Here is a 24206-nt window from a genome sequence, read left to right as displayed (position 1 = left end):
TAAAACTACGGCCAAGTTTTTAGTAAGGTTATCCTTTTGCATCAAGCTTAATTATAAATTTGAAATTATGTTGGAGCTTTACACCGCACTCACCAATATTCCAGCGATGTAACAACACCTCAAGTGTCACATTTTGGAAAGTACACACATAAGGTTGGCATGTTCAGTGTGATGGTGGTTGTAATGTTTAGGGCCATGTCATGTGAGTGAGTTGGGTGTTATGCCTCACTCATCAATATTCCGGCTATATGGCAGCTGTCAAGTCTGAACCAGACAATCCAGTGATAAACAGCATGAGCATCGATCTATGCAACGGGGACACGATGACGTGTCAACCAAGTCAGCGAACCTGGCCACCCAATCCCATTAGTCGCCTCTTACGAAAAGCATGGGTTACTGAAGATCAGTACTATCCTGGATCTTCACATGTCTTAAGGTTTAGTGCCATGCGATGTCACATCATTGTAGAGTTTAAACAACGCTGGTTATTTCACTCTAGTGAAATATTGGAATATATTACATGCGATCATATTCAAATACCGAAATTTCCTGGTAAATTCTCAAATAAGCTAAAGCAGGAAAACATACATGTGTTCTAAATCTATTCATCTGTCCAAATTCAGGGTCAGGACCTTTTCATGACGTAGCCAGCTCCCACGTGAGAGGATTGAAAAATCAGACAAGGATGTACGTAAGTACGGATTGGGGTGGGGTGGGGGTGGGGGGAACTCAAGTGAGACAAAGAAGTGCGTATACACCTGTCTTTAAAAGCCGTACACGGGAAGGCTGATGGTCCTTTTGTTAGCTTGTTTTATTACCTCGATTCAATCAAACCGTACTTCCTCCTTGAACATTCTTCCTCGGTGTAAGGGGTACTAGGAATTTTAGATAGCTTGTGTAGGATATAAGTTTAATATTCAATCAAAATACATCTTACAAAGTTTCGGTGTAGTGTTATTCAAGCCGTTGTCTGGGGGTAAAGTACAACGCGCATTACTCACCCAGCAGATGCTCAGTGGAGTGGCTGTGCGTTAGCCTTCCGGGCAGATGTCAAACGTGAAGTGCGGGGTTGGAGCCTTCAAGGTAAGATTTTGTTTCTACAATGAATTCGATAAGACTGAAATTCGGTAAGGTACTGAAGAAATGCAAATGTTTTCAGACTCCAGTTCCGTGGTCTTATATTTTCACCACATCGGGAGAAATTGTAAGTTCACTGTCGTCAAACGAGTAAGTATTGAAATGAGGACAAGTACATGGGGCGGCAGGGATTTGTTACAACATACTGGAGCATGCTAACACAACCTGCTCCATCCCTAGCTAGCACCCCTCACTACACACATGCTGACTGTACATATACACACATACTGACTGTACATATACTCACATACTGACTGTACATATACACACATACTGACTGTACATAAGTGCTGTGCGCTGGATAAAGCTAGTTATGGGGAGTTAAAATGACACTCGGTGGCTGTAAACTGTCAATATACGGACGCGACGACATGGTGGCTGATCTGATAAACTGTGTTTACGCATGAGTCAGACGAACCGAGGATGTTGACCTGAGTTGGTGGATTGCAATGACGCAGTGACGTTGCTGCGAGGTTCGGGACCTCACAAAAATGTCTTGGATCAAGGAGTAAATGATATTTTTACCTACTTCTTGAATATTATAAATACAAAATGGCATTAAGGCATAGTAAGGTAACCTAGTGATTAAAGCGTTCGCTCGTCGCGCTGAAGATCCGGGTTCGATTCCTCACATGGGTACAGTCTGTGAAGCCCATTTCTGGTGTTCCCTGCCGTGATATTGCTGGACCGCGTAAAACCAAACTCACTCATACACAATGCCATTAAGAAGGTGGTCAAATGTAGAACTGGTTTCATCCATAATCAAACAGTTCCAGATATTTCAATGTCTCGTAACTGTGACAAAATCAGCTAACAAATTTGTGAGTGGATATACTCCACTATAATGTTCTCTGCATCGTAAGTCCTTCAGTCAACCGCTGATATAGTTATATGTTGTCTTATACATGTACAAGACACGGTTATGACAACAAAACAATGATTATACACTTATGTTAACAATAACGCGAGTGAGCTTAATTTAAGATCTTATATTTATTAAGTCACATCGGCAACGCTTCAACCATGTCGTCAAGTTAAAATAAGGTGGTCTTGGATGGGGGATTATAACACAACAAGTCGAATGTACGTTAACAATGCAGAAATGAAGTGAGCGGGTATGTTAACAGTACAGTATTGTTCAGTGGTCATGGTTTATGCTCTCGCAAATGCTTGAACAAACATTTACACAGATGTACTCGGCAGGTATCTGCAGAGCAGTGATGTAGCACAGTCTAAGACGGGTAGGCATACTTCCTATCAGAGAGGTTAGTGTCTCGTGAGTTATGCTGTCCCAGTATCGGACCACTTCTCTTTTCATGTCTTCAATTTTTGTCAACCCCTTTTGATTCACACATCCCTTCATCATCCCCCAAATGTTCTCAATGGGATTTAAGTCAGGACTATATGCAGGAAATGGTAATGCAGTCACATTTTTCTCCTGAAACCACTGCTTGGCATGTTTTGCGGTGTGTTTAGGATCATTATCTTGCTGCAAAATCCAGTCATTTCCATAAAACACATGTGCACATGGAAGGAGAAAATTATCTAATATGTTAGTGTAGCGTTGACTTGTCAGATTTCCCTCAAACACACACAGCGGGGTCGTTCCTAATAAGGATATCCCTCCCCATACATGAAACTTTGGGCTGTATTTAGGTCGTCGACACAACGGTGCTGACGCAGACTTTGTCCATATTTTCCCATTATTGGGATATACCCATATTGAGCTTTCATCAGTAAAAATCACATTTTCCCAGTCAAAGTTTTCATGTGCCAAACACCACTCAACACGCCTGTCTTTATGTTCTTGTTTCATGAGAGGAGAAGGAATTCCAGTCTTTTTCTCCCATCCAAGATCAATCAAATTTCTTCTAACTGTAGATTTTGATACAACTGTTGATCCCCTTTCTATCATTTCATACCTGATGTTGGAGATGCTTGCCCTTTGGTTTTTAGACGCTAAAATTCCCAGCCGGACGCGATCTGAGAAGTCCAATTTTCTGGTTCTCCCTGCTCCTTTCTGGTGGCCAAAATCCTTTCCCTCTTTAAAATTCTTCCTAATCCTATACACAGTAGAAAGAAGAGTTCCTGTTCTCTCTGCCAATGTATTTACATCATCAATTCCTTGATTACACAACTCAAAAATCAACCTTCTTTTATCTTCAGCAGACATTGTTGACAGTGCTGAGGAAAATGACGTCTGCTACAAATTCAGGGGAGGTAACTCTAATTGTACTATACTCAGTGGGCCAAGATGAGTTCCCTGCCTTATACCATTACTTAGTTTTAAGTATCAGTGAATCAGTTGAGGTGTTAGGATAGCTCAAAGTAAGAGGAAAAATTCTCAATAATTATGAACCAGACTATATATATATTCCGCAGGTGTCTTTGTCCTGAACATACTTCATCTGATGAAGAAGACCCCATGGACTATAGGATAGTGCTTGTTTTCCTGGCTAGTCTTTCAGTCGCAGGTACGTGTTCACCTAGCATGTTGTCTTAATAATTGATGTGAAGTCCGATTATGAGAATAAGAAGCATATATATATTTGAGAGAGAGAGAGACAGAGAGAGAGAGAGAGAGCGTTGTGTAATTGTCGTCGCGTGTCTTCTCATATGCCAGATGGGACGTGTCACTGCAACACTGCAAGCGCCTGCAATACATTCCCCTCTGCTCCCTGCAGTCAGGTCGTCGGTGCAGACAGCTGTCAAGAGGGGTGGTTTGGTCAGTACTGTCAGAAACGTGAGTACAGAAATATGTATTACATCAGGGGGAAGAGGTGTCAGCGGTGTTCTGCCTTCCGACTGTCTGGTCTAGACTCGATTTTGAACAGAGCGCCGCCATATAGCAGGAATAATGCTGGGTGTGCCTTACAGAACACACAAAGAAAACAAAGATATATAAAGTGAGTGAAAGAATTGGGATATTTTACCCAGTTCTAGTTAAATCATGGCCTCACGGCTCAATATGTTAGGGAATCCCGAGGTCATACAAGTTTCAGATGGGCATGCTGCTAACCTATGTAGAAGCATAAGACCAGAACACGTGTATGTTCACATAAGACCAGAACACGTGTATGTTCACATAAGACCAGAACACGTGTATGTTCACATAAGACCAGAACACGTGTATGTTCACATAAGACCAGAACACGTGTATGTTAGCATTAGACCATAACACGTGTATGTTCACATAAGACCAGAACACGTGTATGTTAGCATTAGACCATAACACGTGTATGTTCACATAAGACCAAAACACGTGTATGTTCACATAAGACCAGAACACGTGTATGTTAGCATTAGACCATAACACGTGTATGTTAGCATTAGACCATAACACGTGTATGTTCACATAAGACCAGAACACGTGTATGTTCACATAAGACCAGAACACGTGTATGTTCACATAAGACCAGAACACGTGTATGTTAGCCTTAGACCATAACACGTGTATGTTAGCATTAGACCATAACACGTGTATGTTCACATAAGACCAGAACACGTGTATGTTCACATAAGACCAGAACACGTGTATGTTCACATAAGACCAGAACACGTGTATGTTAGCCTTAGACCATAACACGTGTATGTTAGCATTAGACCAGAACACGTGTATGTTCACATAAGACCAGAACACGTGTATGTTCACATAAGACCAGAACACGTGTATGTTCACATAAGACCAGAACACGTGTATGTTAGCCTTAGACCATAACACGTGTATGTTAGCATTAGACCAGAACACGTGTATGTTCACATAAGACCAGAACACGTGTATGTTAGCATTAGACCATAACACGTGTATGTTAGCATTAGACCAGAACACGTGTATGTTCACATAAGACCAGAACACGTGTATGTTCACATAAGACCAGAACACGTGTATGTTCACATAAGACCAGAACACGTGTATGTTAGCCTTAGACCATAACACGTGTATGTTAGCATTAGACCAGAACACGTGTATGTTCACATAAGACCAGAACACGTGTATGTTAGCATTAGACCATAACACGTGTATGTTAGCATTAGACCAGAACACGTGTATGTTCACATAAGACCAGAACACGTGTATGTTCACATAAGACCAGAACACGTGTATGTTAGCCTTAGACCATAACACGTGTATGTTAGCATTAGACCATAACACGTGTATGTTCACATAAGACCAGAACACGTGTATGTTAGCATTAGACCATAACACGTGTATGTTAGCATTAGACCAGAACACGTGTATGTTCACATAAGACCAGAACACGTGTATGTTCACATAAGACCAGAACACGTGTATGTTCACATAAGACCAGAACACGTGTATGTTAGCATTAGACCATAACACGTGTATGTTAGCATTAGACCATAACACGTGTATGTTCACATAAGACCAGAACACGTGTATGTTAGCATTAGACCATAACACGTATATATTAGTATAATGCCAGAAAACGTTTACGATAACATAAGATCACTTGTGTATTAATATAAGAACAGAACACGTGTACGTTAACACAATACCTGAACACTTGTACGTTAACTTAAGATCAGGACATGTGTATGTTAGCATAAGACCATAACACGAATATATTAGTATAATACCAGAACACGTTTACGTTAACATAATGCCTGAACACTTGTACGTTAACTTAAGACTAGGACACGTGTACGTTACCATATGTGTAGGTTATTCTAGCCATTACGCTCTGTTCAATCAATCTCCAGGTAATATTGCTCTAGGAAGTCCTACAGATCAGAGCAGCACATACAACGAAGGCTTTACATATTTTTCCTCCAATCTTGGCGTGGATGGCAACACTAACACCAACTTCTATGGTCTTCCATTTACCTGTACACACACACGCAATGATCAACCCTCAATATGGACGGTTTACCTGAACACCTCCCACACAGACCAGGTGCAGCATATGAGACTGTATTTAAGGTCAAACCGTAAGTATGCAAATATACGTCCATATATATTATTTAGTACAGCGGCCATCAGTTCTTACTGCATTGATAAAATGTGTATTTGACGTCTAATTAGTTGTTGTTCATGATGTCCTTTCTCAGTAGGTAGTTTCTATGCATTATGTTAAATAATTTCACTCACCATGGAAAGTTTGCAGTCGGAACAAGTCAAGTCAGGTCGTCTTACTCAATCCCTAAAAGTCCCGTCAGAATGTGTCAGTTAAATATAAACCAAAGTGACCGGTCATAAACAATAACATGATTAGTTTTTTTCTGAAAGAGAGAAACTTACTTTGGGCATTGTCATTCCGGGTCGAAAAACTAGTGTTTCCAGGTAAAGTTACAGCTTCCAGATGCTTCCCCGCATGTACCCCGAACACCGTACTCATCGTTCTTGTTGCTATGTAACAGAACCTCATACTAATTACTGTCACATCTACCTAATCACATACAATAGACACACAGTAACTCGGTTTTTAAGACTCAAGTCTGGCGCAGATCCGGGATTTTTTAGGCTAACGTCTAGTGATTATTATGTAGGCTTGATAGAAACCTCCCTTTAAAATAACACAAAAGGGGCTTAGTGACATGGGAGATAGCTGAACCTAGGGAAAATCTAGACTTGCTTTAGTTAAGGTTTTCTCAATCCAGATGGGAAGGGTGGAAGGAAAAATAATGTGGTTTAGGGCTTTTGAGACAGACCGGACTTTACCGGGGTTCTCCTCTGTGAGCACATCTCTTCCGACGCTCCGGGTCATGCATAAAAATTAAGGCGCCTTATTCTCCGGAACGTTCTCGGTGGAGTCGGCAAAGCAGCCCCATTACAAAGTCCCATTCATTGTCTGGGCTGCGTGTCGAGGACACCAGCGTACCTTTTCTTTAACCAGCCTGATTGTGCCAACCCATCTTCTGCAATTGTGTTGTGATCCGTAAACACTAATGATGACACCAAACTGAATTCTTTGATTATCCTATCAGAACTGGCTCGAAATAGAGGTATGCAGATATTTATGGACAATCAGCTGTGCTTCAGTTGGGATTCATTCTCTTTCCCTCGAGAGAGAGAAGACGTTATCTGCTCCCAGCCACTGACAGGACGCACAGTGGCAGTACAGATACCCAGCGGTTTTCTCACGTTGTGCGAAGTACAGATATTTGGTGAGTACAAGTTCCTGCAGACGTTATGTCAACATGTCAACTCGTGCAAAATGCTAAGAAAACGCGAGTGAATGGGTGAGGCTGATTTTACGCTGCTTTTAACAATATTTCAGGAATATCACGTCGGGGGACACCAGAAATAAGCTAATATATTTTGTTATACATGTAAGGAATCGAACCCAAGCCTTCGGCGTGACGAGCGACCACTTTGACCACACAGACACGCCCCGTTAGTAAACGAAACAAGAAGGTTTGAAAAAAGATCCGGTTATTAAGTGCTTATCATGATATAGCATTAACAAGAGCGTTGTGGAAAGAGCCGAGATTCCTTGTTTTGTTTACTATGCTTGAACCGAATCTAACCATACAAGTGCTCTACACGTTAAAGTCACATTATAAAAGTGTTCAGTTATTCTATACGCCCATATACGCATTATCACTCGCTTGACCATAATACTCCCATAGTTTGCAGCGATGGTTGGTTTGCTGGTGACTGCGACAAGCAATGTAACTGCCTGGACACCACTGAGGTCTGTGACAAGATTACAGGGGAGTGTCCCAGTGGATGTGCCTTAGGCTTTAACGGCACAGACTGCTTGTCCCGTAAGTGCTTATCTTTTTATTACTACGTAGCCACTTGTTCTCTCCTACAACCCCAGTCTCTGCTTAGGCGTTAGTATGTTTGATTTAAGTACAAAAAATGTTATCTGCGGCTTGCATGATTTAAGTTTAACCGTTTATTTGTTTTTAGGCCATCGGCCCATGTACAAATGTATATCGTTGAATATTAATCTATATAATGATATAGTGATAGTGACAATGATTATGGATAGGGAAGAGACAAACAATGTTTAACATATTTTGCTGCATTTAGAATAATTGATCTTTACAGCATACGAGTAACTTATAAAAATACGTAGTTACTACTTAAATCAACACTTAAGTGACCCTTTAGAACACCCTTTTAACTGCGACATAATTTGCTGTTTAGTATGTACAGAGCGACAAAACCTAGTCTATCATCATTAGAGTGACTGAGTATGGTTTTCCACCTCTTTTAGCAATATTCCAGCAATATCACGACGGGGGACACCAGAAACGAGCTTCACACATTGTACCCATGTGGGGATCGAACCCAGATCTTTGGCGTCACGACTGAACGGTTTAGCCCATCGCCCCCCATTATTAGAATTTTCAGCCTAAAAACCTAAGTGAACGTTTTCAGTCCTTTCTATTATCAGTATGCATGTGCAGACCACACTTGAAATACCAACTGTAGATTTTAAAATTGTGTTTCACTTTTTGATTCGTGCCTGTGGTTTTGAGAACTGCGAGATAATGAAAGCCCATGTTCTGTCTTTAGCCTGCCCAGATGGTACCTATGGGTTCAATTGTACCTCCGTGTGTGGAAACTGCCTGGGTGGTGGTGTCTGTGACAGGACCACAGGAGCATGTCCTGGAGGATGTAGCGCAGGATGGGAGGATTACAGATGCATACGGCGTACGTACAGGCTGTAATTACTGTGTATGTTGTTTAACGCCGCACTGTAGAATATTCTGGCAACTCGCCGTTTGCAAATAATCAGATCTGGACCAGACTATCCAGTGATCAACGGCATCAGCATCGACCTACGCAGCTGGGAACCGATGACATGTATCAACCAAGTCAGTGAGCCTGACCGCCCGGTCTCGTTCGTCGCTTCTTACCGCAAGTATGGACTATTGAAGAACATGTCCAGCACGGTTCTTCACGGGATTACTTTCTATGATACGTGCAGTCTCTTATCTTTTACTTACACGTTTTAAATAAATTATATTTTTTAAAGAACTCTACCCACAATGTGAACAGTTAAAGCTGATGTTGCATATTCTGCTACCAGCATGTAGGGACGGCTCCTACGGTGTCAACTGCTCTACTCGATGTGGGCAGTGCAGGGATGGAGAGGGCTGTGACAGGATGACGGGGACGTGTCCGAGAGGATGTGCAGCAGGGTGGATTAACGACAGTACCTGTCTACAAGGTAATCAACATGTTAAGCAAGAATGTTCATGACGCTGATGTTGGCTAACTGACACAAATGTAAACTATGTCAGTATTTGTAAATTGTATACTCGTGTATTATAGTCCCAAATAACTTTGAAGTCAATTCATATGTATAAATATATCAACAATAGTAACATCAGAGATTGCTTTTCAAGTAAAAATAATGGACATTTATAAAACACCTGTAAAACACCTGTGAATATCCAAAGAGCTAAGGCGTTATTACCCGAGTTAACCGAAGTTGCCTATGAGGCGCTGCCGGGTTACCGGTTATATGGCGTACCAATTTACTTCTGAACAGAGGCAATTTTGAGCGAACGTCCACCTATCCATGGACTCTCCGTGAACAACGTTGCTTGACGGACTTGAGCTGATTTGTGATCATGGCTCAGTGCACCTGTCCACAAAGCCATAAGTGGTGTATGCATATATTTATCTTTTCATTTCAAAATGTCCAAAAATACATGTCTTTATATAAACCCATGATAAGGGATAGAACAAGTATATATGGATGGCAACTTCTTTAATTCAAAAGCACAACGTTTCGATACAGGTTCTTCTATCAAGTGCACATAGTTACTTGCTCTATCTTACTTTCAGCTTCTAAACATGCCACTGAAACATGTATTGTAAAGGAAATGGACGCATATGTGTGCCTCTTGAAAAGGGTTTGACCTGTGTTGTCTTACCTGTGATCACACCAGCAGGGATATAGGCTTTCCGGGGTTATTATTTGTTACTTGCCACCTGATTGCCGTGCGAGGCAATGTTATTGTAAGGGGTGCTTTATGACTTGGGCGACTGACATCCTACCCGGACGGACGCTACCGTAATATTAATCAGTCTGGTCTGCATTCAATTATATACACTTCATGTCAATGGCTGGAACATTACCGAATATTCCTTGGAATATTCTTTTCCCAAACCCAGTCAAAGTGAACATGGATAGTAATTAACTTCATTTGCATAGATGATCTGGCCATTTGTTATCAGCTACTCAGGATATATAAAGGTGAATAATTATTTTCAATGTACTTATGCCCGTTCATTCAGGACGTACTCCATGTACTCCAGAAATCTCTTGAATGTAATTTCGAACCCCTGTTCGTTCCGATTGTGTTTCTAGTTCCATCAATATCAATGCACATTGGTTTCACTAAATTTGTAAACACTATTACCTCGCCTCAGGCATTCATCCCATGTTGGACACGGTGGGGTAGCCGGTTACAGCGTTCGCTCATTACGCCTAAGACCCGGGTTCAATTCCCTAAGTGGCTCGAATGTATGAAGGCCATTTCCGGCGTCCCCCTGGCTAGATATTGCTCGAATATTGCTTAAAGCGGCACAAAACCATACTCACTCATCCCATGCTGACTCGATGTTCGATGATTATAACCGGACAACTGTTCACAACGGCTTTAATATAAACTCATTCAAGTCACAGCACACACACTTTTATTAACATTCTTTGTGCTTGTGTTTCCAGAATGTCCTGACGCCACTCACGGGTTCAACTGTAGCTCTGTGTGTGGTAACTGTCTGGATGGTGATGTTTGTAACAAAACAACAGGAGCTTGTCCAAGAGGATGTAACGCGGGGTGGATGGCGGATGCATGTTCACAGAAAGGTCCGATTTCCCATATCGTTATAAATTTAACTAAATCTTGCCAATCATAAATAAACGTTTTGTTTGCTTCTTTCTTTGTTTGTTTAACGCCACACTTATCAATATTCCAGATGTATGGTTGCGGTCTGTAAAGAATTGATACTGGACCAGACAATCCAGTGATCAATGTGATTAGCATCGATCTTCGCAAAGGGGATACGATGACATGAATCAACCAAGTCAGCAATCCTCACCACCTGATCCTGTTACTCACCTGTTCTAACCTGGATCATAAATCGGTTCCTCCCATCAGATTTCTTGTCCGTCTATGCTATCATCTGATTGTAATTCGTTCTCTTCAGAAAACACCCCAGACAACAGTGTAGCTGCAGCAGCAGCAGGTGGAGCAGTTGCAGCTGTCTTGGTCGTCGCTGTTCTCGTGGTAGTCATCATCTTGTGGAGACGGTAGATACACCTTCATGGAGCATCCGTCATTACCGTTGTTACCGCTGTCGGGAAGACAGTTTTGTGTTAAAAGGGGACAGCTATGTTAATCAGTGTCATAACGACTGATAGAAGATTGGTTGATGCTGACTGGATGATTAGGGGATTATATATGGCTTCGCGGATGATGATTGATTGAATGTAAATGGATGGCTGATTTCGAATTGATGGTAATAACTGTCGATTAAAAACATCATTTGCATAACCAGAAAACAACCCTAGAGACTACTAGATAAACTACTCTAGATTTTCGTACCCTCATGTCATTATATCAAAATATTCATGACTGAAACTGGTTCCAGGCGAGGACAGAAGAAGCACGACAGGCCCGTGCAATCTCTAGAACAGCTGGTGGACATGAAAGACACTGAAGGTCACACCAGGACTAACGGGGCGGGCGTCACAGCAACCCCTGGTAACTGGACTGTGGCGATTCTCATACGTCACAATACACACAATACAACACATGTTTTAATTCAAGACAAAACTATCAAAAGTACACCGTGATTATGGATTGTATGGGGGTCTAAAAGTACCTCGTTTAATAACGAATATCATGACGTGCATTTACGAACAGAAGGTGTCATCACTGATGTTCCATTCGTACAGTTCTGCGCCCGCTTTGCCCTTTATGACAAAAGTCTGAGAACTGAGTCTGAAACTGGCTATCATACTGCATGTTACACACAGTTTACGCATTTTACATTTTCTAAACTTTTGCGTACAACTCTTAGTGAATATGGGTCTTTCAACATTATGTATACACATTGATTAAGCTTTGCTTAAGCCTTTCTTCATATTCTGTGTTATTCTTTACATACAAGGAAGCAGATCCTGCTCAGTACCTTTTGTCATGTGTGTTTGTGTTTCGTCACTTTATATAGGTAAGTATGATATGGGAAGGACCAATGCCGAACTACCATCGGTGTATGAGGCTGAGGCTGAGGACGAGGACGAGGATGCCATGTACTCTGTGGAGGGTGACGTAGACGTCGACAACGATGCTGACGCCACCTACTACAACTGGGTACCACCACACATGCCGCTGGATAAACTACAACAGTGTATAAATGAGAAACGAAAGAAAGCTTCTTTTGAAACAGAATTTAAGGTGTGCATGACATACAGGTCCATTGGAACATACGCGAGCGTCCGTGCGCATTGATGCCACCGTATAAGTGCAATGTCGTCAGCAGTAAACTCGTATCTTCCCTCTAGTCTGATATTACCACACATTACTGTTGTTGCTGGCAATGACCTAGTTTAATTGTATCCTAAATGGTCTGTTAAAAATGATTTCATTTACTATTGACGTTTGTTTTTAACCCAAACTGTGACATCTGGTTTACTGTTTTACTGCCCATTGTAACCTGTGAAGATCTTGGTTAGAATAATTAGGTGATGTGTCTTGTACCTGTCATTGTATCCCAATTGCTTAGATTGATGCTCATGATATTGATCAATGGATTGTCTGATCCAACAATTACAGACCGCCGGCATACAGCTGGAATATTGCTGAGTGCAGCTTTCAACAAACAAACAAACCAACCATATCCAGTCATGACTAAATCATTTAACTCACGTCAACACATTCATACTAGCATGCAAATGTTATATTCTAATAACTTGTAACCTATGCAGCATTTTGGAGTACACTTTCCAGCTGGATGAGGTGCATGACTCTCAGTGTGTGGGTTCGAATCCGGAATAGACTCAGCTCCAAATTGACTAAACTCTGTACTTTACGGAGAAACTGTAATGTCAAATGTATTACATTGTAGTACTTTGTACATAGCATAATGCATCGTACATGATATCGTGTATTCGCTGATGACTACTATTCAACATCCTGTATTGTGTTTGTACATTGTACATGATATCGTGTATTGGCTGATGACTACTCAACATCCTGTATTTTGTGTGCACATTGCCAGGCTATACCATATGGCGTGAGAAGGCCACACAAGGTTGGGAAAAAACCCGAGAACAAGAGGAAGAATCGGTTTATACATTTATATCCCTGTGAGTATATATACCAACTTTATATTCAAATAACAGTCTGTAGACAAAACATCCTTTTCGTAGTCCATTGCGTACTTTAATGATATTAACTGGTAACTGATATATAAATTGATAATAATGTTTTGGTTCTCATGTGCTTGATTCAGTGCTATGAGATGCTCTCCTTGTTCCAGGATTTTATCTGTATAACAGTTGTTGTCATTATTTGCCTGAAATACTGCCGATGTGACGTTAATCTTAACTCACTGACTTGACCAGTCTGTCATATAGACTAGGAATTTATCTATTAGATGAACCATGACCTAACAAATGAGCCCAATTTGCATGTGGGAACGACCTCCAGAACATTCCATTTGAAACAAGAGGGAAACAGGTTGTCGTCTAAATACTGAAAAGTTCAATTTCCTTGTGCGAATCGTGCCGTGATGGTGTCTTGCTGAACTAAATCGGAGGCAAGTGTTAAACAGTATCGGCATTGATTTCAGCATCAGCATGTATTGCACGTGTTTAATCGCCCATTTACCTGTAGCAACCAAGTGGATTCGTCCAGATTACTTGCCCCGCCTGCTTGTCATAAACGCGTTCACTGCGCTGGCTCCTCTAATACCTGCCAAGCAGTATTGTAACTGTAGTAGACTGTGCGGACTTTTAGTCACATATTCTCGTGAATATCATTTTCTAGATGATGATACACGGGTGGTGTTAAGCGGTGACGAAGATTACATTAATGCCAATCATATCATGGTAAGACTCTTATGATACATCATTTCCACCACCATCACCATGATAAACGTGATTGGTGTAGTAAATTCAGTACTTTCCATTATGTCTAGAATCATTTAAAAGTCAAGGAGAGTCTAATATGATTTTGAACCTGTAATGTGTAATAGTAATTAGAACAGATAAAAAATATAAAGGCAATGAACATTGTCTTCCGTGTTTTTTTACAGGGACATAATGAGACGCGGAAGTACATAGCAACTCAAGGTACGTAACTACCCAGGTGTACGTAACCATAGCAACATATGCAACCATCAGAGATGTATGTAACCACACCAACACAAAGTATGTAACATCACAGATTTATGTAACCACAGTTACATAAAGTATGTAACTTCACAGGTGTGTGTAACAATAGCTCGACGAAGTACGTAACCATCACAGGTGTTTTCTATATCGCCTCTGTGGTCTTGAGGACAGAGTGCCTGCCCAGAAGGGAGTAAAGGATGATGGTTTCATTCTACAATCTATCTCTAATTTTAAGAAATAACACTTGTTCTTACACTAGACTAGCACTGTATTACTCTGGATTAGTACAAACACTTTTCCTAAATACAGAATTGACGGATTCATATAATATTTGTTAATACCCATTTTACAAAAGTCCTGATGTCGTCACTGATGTTTATTGGTCCACGCATATATAACCGGTATTTTGCCTTTACGTCTAATGGAATCATATCCTAAAGGAGATGACAGGGTAGTTCAGTGGTTAAGGCGTTCGCTTGTCATGCCGTTGACCAGGGTTCGATTCCCTATATGGGTACAGTGTATGAAGCCTATTTCTGCTGTCTCGCACCTTAAAATTGCTGGAATTAAACTAAAACTTACTCACTCACTTACACTCACTGATCCGACAGAAAAATGAGACCGAATAATGGCGTTAAAGCTATACTGTTCAAATGAAGTTAAGGACTCGCCCATTCTGGCACTCTGCTGCAGTGCAGTGTCAAATTAACTACAAAAATATTGTATAATCAGGCGGGTCAGTACGTCTTGTGATCAGTATATATATTGTATATAACCACAGGTCCGCGGCCGGTGACAGTGACGGACTTCTGGCGGATGGTGTGGCAGGAGAAGGTGGAACAGATAGTGATGCTGACCAGGCTGATGGAGATGAATAAGGTAGGAGACATTCAATGGTTTATAACCCTCATATTTAGCTGATTCTCAGGACATACTCAGTAGTGGAAATAAAGGAACAGGCTTTCAAGAAAATGGGAACATCTCTTTCTGTGCCTCAACTGTCACAGGATGTTGTTTATGACAACGGGATTGAAGTATTTACACCTGATCAGGGGAAAACAGAATAAATATTTACTTTGTATGTCTGTATCGGTACGTCCAGGAAGATCCGGTTAGAAACGGTCTCCAACATCCCATGCTTGTGGTAAGAGGCGACTAACGGGATCGGGTGTTCAGGCTCGCTGACTTGTTCAGAGTTGACTGGTTGATGCAAGTCATTGTATACTAACTGCGAAGATCAAAGCCGTTGATGTAAATCACTGGATTGACAGGTCAGACTCAGTTATTCACAGGTTGTCGGCATCTAGCTGGGTGAATATTGCTTAGTGCGGGTTTAAGCAAGCAAGCAAGCAAACAAACAAACAAAATCAGTGTCTGTATCTGAAAGTAACCCACTTCATACTATTCGACAGGGTGTCATCTGGACAGCACTGATGACGTCATTCAAATATTATTGTGATACATAAAACAATGTCATACCTTTCAATCAATGGCCTTATTCGTCAGTTGTTGTTTTCAAAGACAACAGTCCACTGACACAGAACAATCTTAGTTAAATGTACAATCAGTTCTAGGTTTATAACAATAATCACTATATATGTGTCTTACTAGAAAAAATGTGAACATTACTGGCCCGATGTGAACCAACATCAGACTCATGGAACTATCAAGGTCACTAACAAAGCTGTGATATCTAGAGCGGATTATTCGATTTCAACCTTCCTGGTGACACAGGCTGTAAGTAAACTGTATTACGTGAGTGAGTGAGTGAGTGAGTGAGTGAGTGAGTGAGTGAGTGAGTGAGTGAGTGAGTGAGTGAGTGAGTGAGTGAGTGAGTGAGTGAGTTTTTACGCTGCTTTTAACAATATTCCAGCAGTATCACTGCAGGGGACACCAGAAATGGTCTTCACTCATTGCACCTATGTTTTTAATAGAACGAATGCTTTAACAGCTAGGCCTCCTTTTGTCTTTACATCAAATAGCAATCACATGTTTATCGAATATTGTAGTAACTTTTGTATATTTAAGTGCAGGCCTAGCCTTTACAAAGAGCTGTGCACTCCTTGTGGCATATAGGTCGATTCTGGTATCAACTGCTATCAAAGAGTGCATGTTCTGTATAGACTGAGGAGAGAACTGTGACTCACTACCACTTCACATCTTGGCCTGACCACGGTGTCCCTTCACCCCCTGCCCTCGTCAACTTCTGGAGACTAGTCAAACAACAGAACAAGGTACCCATGGTGGTGCACTGCAGGTACGAGACCTTTACGCTTGTCTGAAACAATGTCTGTTTGTTGTTTAAAGCTGCATTCAGCAATATTCCAGCTACGTGGCAGCGTTCGGTACATAATGGACCAGACAACCCAGTGATCAACATCATGAACAACTACCTATGCATTTGGGATATAATGACATGTGTCAACCATGTCAGCGAGTCTGACCACCCGATCCCGTTAGTGGCCTGTTATGGGTTACTGCATGTGTTACTGAAGATCAATTCTAACCCGGATCTTCACAGGAGATAAAACTCTAAAACGTACAGATAGGTTTAACACATTGTAAACCTTAGACATGACGACTGTGATGACATCCAGGAAATGGAGCTGGACTTCAAGTTATGTTTGACAAGTTAGACATGTTGGCGCCCTAGTATTTAATACAGTTCATCTTGATGTTGTATTACCAGCGCAGGTGTAGGTCGGACGGGAGCCTTCATTGCCCTGGACTACCTGATGGACGAAGCTGAGGCTGACCACAACGTCAATGTGTTCATGTGTGTGAGCAGGATGAGACAGAGCAGGATGAACATGGTGCAGACAGTGGTGAGTGGTGAGAAGGGATGGTTGGTAGATGGGAGGATGGGGTGTGTTCATGTGTGTGAGCAAGATGAGACAGAGCAGGATGAACATGGTCCAGACAGTGGTGAGTAGATGGATGGTCAGTGAGTGGGGGGGGGGGGGGGGGGGGGGGGGTGTTGAATAGATGTTTGAGTGAGTGAGTGAGTGAGTTGACAAATGGGTGTATGGGAAATGGATTAGTGCGCGAGTGAGTGGAAACATGAGTGAATGAGTAGCTTGATAAATTTAAATGAGTGAGGGATAATTTAATGAATGAATGAATGTGAGGATTGATAAATGAGTGAGTGAATGCATATGCTAGTGAGTGGATAAGTGAGTGATTGGCTGAAAAACGTTAAATGAGTGAGTGAGTGGATAAATGAATAAATGGCTGAATGAATGCATATATGTATGGTATCATAGCGTGTCCTTGTTTCAATGTAAAGTGACTTGATTTGGAGACACCACAGATAATTTTCAAGTGCACAGTCAGCGGATCCTGGCACGTCAAAGGGGAATATATTTGCAAATGACCTTAATCAGTACAACTCGTAATGAGGCATGGCATCAAAGGCAAATGATAAGAAAAGTTCCTTGCACTCGAACCGAAAGAGCACTACTGTACTTCCCCAGAGCCAGTATGAGTTTGTCCACGATGTTGTCCTGGAGGCCATCAGCAGTCTGGGGACACAATATACGTCGTCGGAGTTTGACCAGACATTTGGGACAGAGAACTCGTTTTCCCCTCAGCAGGAAGCTATACTCAGGAAACAGTTCCAGGTAGATCTAGTTTTATAGGTTTTATATAATAATGTAGCAACATTGATCAGTGAAACAAAATGTGCTATAATTCAGTGAGAGGTACGGTAATCTTTCTACGAGACTTACATTAATAAATTTAGATATAATGTGTTTGTGCTTAAATGTGATAAATTTCTTCTCTAATGGAGTAATTATCATTCCGTTTGTGCATAACGAATAGAGGTTAGGCTCAGTGATTTGACACATGGGTGTACTTTGATAAATTACCCGTAGAGATCCGGGTTAAACGTGGTCCCCAGCAACCCATTCTTGTCGCCGACTTGGCTCACACACGTCATCGTATCCCAACTGCGTAGATCGATGCTCATGACGTCACTAACTGGATTATGTCACCAGACTCGATTATTTACAGACCGCCGCCATTTAACTAGAATGTAGCTGAATGCGACGTAAAACAGCAAACAAAAACAAAACGAAAAACATCTTCTATGGTTGAGACACGATGATTGTTGTAGTACTGAAATCCAGGACTAGATTTGAAAGGCTCAAACATGGGAGGGCTTCTGGTTTCTGGTAAATGATTGTACCCTATTCATATCCCAGTCATCTATCATTTCACACAAATGTTTTATTTTCAGTTGCTCCGGGAACTAGCATCTCCACTGCCAGAAAATGAGACTTCGCATGCCCTGCTGCCCGAGAATTCAGCCAAAAACAGGAGTCGAGATATCCTCCCTGGTATTTTCTTTATCTTCAGGTCGCTCACACTTTTATTTGCTTTGATCATGGAGACAAAGGTTAAACCATTTGTGTCCCTTAAAAGGAAACTGACAGTCGAAAGTTCGAATCCCATATTCTCCCTGATATTGTTTCTGAGGCTGTCAGCTCCATGGCCGTGCACCAAAGTGATAAATCTCAAATATTGTCTCACATAAGGCTTTCATTTTGTATCAGTGAGTGAGTTTTATGCCGCTTTTAGCAATATTCCAGCAATAACACGGCGGTGGACACGAGAAATAGGTTTCACGCATGCGCAATGTACCCATGTGGAGAATCGAACCCACCACTGGGCTGCCCTCCACCGCTCTTATATGAAGCTGACAGACATTATTGTTACTGTTCATATTTTCTAGTCTTTGATTAGCTTGTATTTACTAAGGGACTCACTTCTAAGTCGGTGTGTAAGTATATCATACCAATAGTCAACATGGTTTGGAAGCAGGTCTCACATGTTCTTGCAGGAAACAGGTCAAGGCCCTTCTTGTGCACGCCGGTCAAGAAGCGGAATGACTACATCAATGCTGTGTTTGTCCCAGTTTGTATGCAAGTCCATGGCTGTCACCCACACACCACACAAATGTACATCTCCTTCACTGACAGAAGCCCCAGTGAAATATTTTATTGCAAGCCAAGATACTCTGTGAAATGGCTCATTGTGGTAGTTGCTGTTACTCTGGCATGTTTGCGCTTGCAAGAAAGACGTGTGTATAAAAACAGACAGTCACATGGTCCATGAACCGTGTTATGTTCCACTCCACCAAGCCCTCACTACAATGCTAGAGCCCTTCACGAAACAAGATCCCCTTCAATCTCCCATCTCAACGGGGCTCCTTTTCAATGTAAATGAAATTACTTGTTTCTATCAAAACACACGTTGAGTTAGACATGTGTGTGTGTGTGTGCGCGCGCGCGTGTGTGTGTATACTTGTGTCTTATACTGCTCAAAATATGTTAAGCGCCACACGATTCCATATTCCTTCACATTGGTGTAATCTGTTGTGGGTTTGAATGTTAAAATGCTAAAGAATTGAATGGTTCTTCGCAATATTTTAGTTGTATGTACAATGTATGACTATTGTACATTGTGTGAATATTTCTGCCTCTTCAGTATTAACCAAGACTTCACTTGTTTCAGTGCTTCTCTCAACCTTCCACCATGATAGTCAGTCAAACCCCACTCCCAGGCACTGTAGTGGACTTCTGGAGACTGGTGTACGACCATGACCTCTTCACCATCGTCTGTCTGGATGACTCCAAGGTAAGATGACTCCAAGGTAAGATGACTTGTTTCATTGTTGCTGACCAGCGCTGTAAGCGTTATTCTGGGTGTATGAACGATAAGACAGACAAACAAAGAATACGCACCTTCATAGTTTCTATTGGCCCACTGACCCAAAAGTTAAAGGTTAACCCAATAATGTACTAGTATATATACTGCGAGAAATAAACAAGGGATCACAGGAAAATTCAAGCGTTCCTTTAACGTTTTACAGTTATTGGCACTACAACGCTGTTCAAATCTGATGAAAACTGGAAAGTATTACAGGGACGCTTGAATTTTCCTGTGATCCCTTGTTTGTTTCTCGCAGTATATGTAACGCCAACCCGAAATCATTGTAAACAAACTCCTCCCTAAACTGGTTCAATTATTTTAACATTTTAAAAGCCCATCAATTCATTACATTGATTTTAAGACCATGTTATGTTGCTGTAGGAGACGGTGGGTATCTATCCTGCAGAGGCCAAAGGATTCAAAACAGGGCCGTTCAGCGTTACTCACGTGGACAACAGTTCACACAAGGACTATATAGAGAGACACCTGAGCCTAAACCACAACCATGAGGTTGGTTGCAGTGTGTGAAACAGATCATCATATTTTTGTTAAAATTCTGAGTGGCAGGTACTTCCCAAAGAATTGAACATGGGTACCTTTTATGCGAACACCTGGTGCTGAGCGGACCATTTTTGTGCAAAGTGTGAGTTGCAAGTGCTTCCCGAAGGACATGGGTACCCCTTACGTGAACACCTGCTGCCTTCATTCTTGTTCAATGATTCACTGAAGTCTGGCCTTTTAAGCCCACTGTAATCTGTTTGGATGGATATTAGTGATTAGTTATTCTCTGGACTTTCACATATACGAAAATAATATACGCATTCAAAAATAATATACGCATCCAAAACGAATTATGAATAGTACTTTGCATTTGTACCTTGTGTCAAAGACAGTCTGTGAAAGTTACAGTATAGGTGGATGCTCTTGAGGTTCACCTTGTTTCTACAGGGGTCATGAGGTAGCCTGGAGGTTAATGCGTTCGCATGTCCAAGCCTCGGGGTTTGATTCCTCACATAGGTACTGGAATATTGCTAAAAGTTGCGTTAAAAACAGGCTGACTAACATGCAAGCCTAGGTATATAATTGAAATTGAAAACTTACAGTTTGTTGTTTAAAACTACCCAAGAATATTCCTGCCATAAGGCGGCGATATGTAGATAGACAAGTCTGTGCCGGACAACCCAGTGATCAACATAATGAGCATCGATGACATGTGTCAGCCAAGTTAGCGACAAAGAATAGGACCAATTCTAACTCAAACCTTCAGGATAATTAACCAAAGTAGATCCACTGGCCATGGTGTCTATTAAAGGTAAATGTAGGTCTCATGTTTACTTGTTACTGAAAAATTCCTGCTATCCATAATCGTCAATGTGTTGCAGAACCGTACGCAACCAGTCATTGTATTCAGTCTGTGTTCGATGGACACATTGTCAAATGCTGCATCACTTCTGGAGCTTGTCAACAAGGTTGGCACGGTCATCAGATCATCTGACCACAAGGTTCTGGTCCACTGCCGGTATGTACAACAAAAGTCTTCAGTTACATCAGCTGCCGATGGGTTAAAATGGCGTTCAGTGTCACTGAGAAATTTCACCTTTATGACGTTACGCATTACGTTTGTGTAAAAGCACTCGTGTGCGTACGTGAGTCCTTATGCCTTGGGTGTACTAGGGCATACGTGTGCGTGCACTGCCGCACTGAGATACCATGCTGAAGTTTATCAAGGGCACTGCAAGACAGGTGAAATTAGGTTTGAGGTAGCGTTCCAGATGATGACATCCACCCCTCATAAACTGACAGGCATTTGAGTGTGCGTGCACGCGGTCGTGTCTGCTGTAGGTCAAATATATGAGATACTAGTCGCCTATACTGGGCGAGAGTGGGCCGCATCTAAAGAGACTTATATTTATCAAAGATTAAGAATTTAAGCCTAACTAGACACGCCTAACTCAACGTGTGTACAGTGATGTTAGGTGTACGTATGTTCTTGGTCTGACGGGTTCTGAAATTCTTGGCGGGGTTGTACAAAGCGATATTAGCGCTAAAGTGGTTGTAACGCCCATACTTCAACATAGATTTACGACAGTCTTAGCACTAAGGAAATTATATACAATGGCACCCTGGTAAGGAAATTATATACAATGGCACCCTGGTAAGGAAATTATATACAATGGCACCCTGGTAAGGAAATTATATACAATGGCACCCTGGTTCGCAGTGGTATGTCACAGGGTTATGATTTGTGTTTTTTTATGAACCAGTGACGGCGCTAGCGTGAGCGGCGTCTTCTGCAGTGTCCTGAACATCATCAGCAGACTGAGGTTGGACGGGGACGTGGACATCTTCCTCACTATCAGGGAATTGCATCGAGTTAGACCTCAGTTCATACAATCATTCGTAAGTCAACCGATCCCTATGATTTAGTAAACTGTCACAGTCACTTAAAAAAAGAATATAACCACAATTGACATCTTCTTGAAAGTATTTGTTGTTTCAAACAGTCATATTTTTTCGCAGGACGAGTTCAAGCTATGCTATGAAGTGGTGAAGGAATATCAACGTCCATGCAATATCTACGAGAATTTGTGACAAGATATGTCATGAACAGCATCTCTGGTGGCACCTCGTTGACAATTCTAAAAATGTTGACAATATCCCCAAATGCGTTCATCAGCTGGTTTAAGTTCCTGTTTGTTTGTTGTTTAATCCCGCACTCAGCAATATCCCAGCGGCAGTCTGCAAGCAATATCGTCGGGGTCTGAAAATCCAGTGATCAACAGCATGAGCATCGATCAACTTAAATGGGATACGATGGCGTGTCAACCAAGTCAGCGAACCTGACCAAACTATCAAGTTAGTCGCCTCTTATGACAGGCATGGATTACTGAAGATCAATTCTAACCCGGATCTTCAAGGGTAGTTACGTTCCAACAGCAGGGAGAAATATATGTAACACAAACATTCCAAGTACACAACAAATATTCAAATACAACCCTTTGCCATATGATCTTAATGATTATTTTAGCAGATGAATTATGAAAGAAAATCTAGCTGTTTTTCAGGCCAACAGCTTCAGAACTTCACTTTTCCCGCCGCCGGTGCATTTTTTATTACGTCAGTATATATACACATGGGCAAATGTAACAGAACACTTATACTTTCTTATCTCAGATAGCTATTTATGGCCAAATATTAATTGTGTTTGTTTGTACGATAACTTTGATATGCACGTACTTTGATCAAAGGCGAGCATCACGTACAGTACATGTGACCATCATTAAGGAAAATATCAAATTTCGGCACACTGTTCTTACTGTTAGAGATCTTGGAAAATCAGTCGATTTCGTTGTTGATGAGCAAATATGTGGATTCCTCAAACTGTTCAAAGATGGTAAGTTGTCGGTATGTGCTGGAGTGTCATTGTGGGCTGTTGTCAGTGATGTTGGTAGTCATCCAACAACTATCAGCCGATTATCCAGAAAACAGCAAATTAATTACGTTAAGGACTGTCATTGTTGAGACCAACCACAACTGACAACTCCTAGTGAAGATACAACCCTTGTCAGACTCGTAAGATTTCATCCGATTCATGTACAGCGGCCTTTTAAATAAACAGAGTCTTCCATAGTAAATTTCAGTACTGTCTGAAATTGCCTAAAATCGATAGAGCACAAAGGAGTTGGACAAGCTCGGCGTCAACTTCGACCTCACTGGAATTCAAGGTCATATGAAGAGTCCAATGTTGATTCATATGTGCAGAGTGGGACATCTCAGAGCAAGATGATGAGTTTGTAACACCTCTTTCATTGCCTGCCAGGGGTCCAGACCTTGGGGTTGCTGGTCAATGCAACATAGCAACTTTTAAGCTACATAACTGCTGTCAGTAGAGAAGAGAAACCGGGTCAGACAATCCATTCACCGATATTGCACACAATTATGGTGCAATGACATGCTGCTAACCAGCTCACCAAGTCTATCCAACTCATAATGTTGTCTCTCAGAGCAACCTCTACTGGTCGC

The 24206-nt window shown here is 41.5% G+C and overlaps 1 protein-coding gene across 1 annotated transcript; it reads left to right on the top strand.

Annotated features, from left to right (window-relative positions):
* Positions 1 to 995: 995 nt before the first annotated feature.
* LOC137295607 (receptor-type tyrosine-protein phosphatase alpha-like) lies at positions 996 to 24100 on the top strand. The gene is made up of 27 exons (XM_067827043.1): positions 996 to 1083; positions 3520 to 3611; positions 3761 to 3880; positions 5860 to 6087; positions 7084 to 7263; positions 7729 to 7866; positions 8627 to 8764; positions 9144 to 9284; positions 10794 to 10934; positions 11276 to 11378; positions 11720 to 11832; positions 12302 to 12528; positions 13352 to 13439; positions 14122 to 14183; positions 14390 to 14426; positions 15250 to 15347; positions 16080 to 16205; positions 16592 to 16725; positions 17158 to 17293; positions 17942 to 18088; positions 18709 to 18808; positions 19312 to 19385; positions 19986 to 20108; positions 20565 to 20693; positions 21566 to 21702; positions 22448 to 22583; positions 22704 to 24100. Exons 2-27 carry the CDS (start codon positions 3563 to 3565, stop codon positions 22773 to 22775), a joined length of 3177 nt encoding a protein of 1058 aa, XP_067683144.1. The 5' UTR covers positions 996 to 1083; positions 3520 to 3562; the 3' UTR covers positions 22776 to 24100.
* Positions 24101 to 24206: the final 106 nt, after the last annotated feature.

Source organism: Haliotis asinina, chromosome 9 (genome assembly GCF_037392515.1).
Source record: "Haliotis asinina isolate JCU_RB_2024 chromosome 9, JCU_Hal_asi_v2, whole genome shotgun sequence".
Lineage (NCBI taxonomy): Eukaryota > Metazoa > Mollusca > Gastropoda > Lepetellida > Haliotidae > Haliotis > Haliotis asinina.
This window is presented reverse-complemented; position numbering and strand designations above follow the sequence as displayed.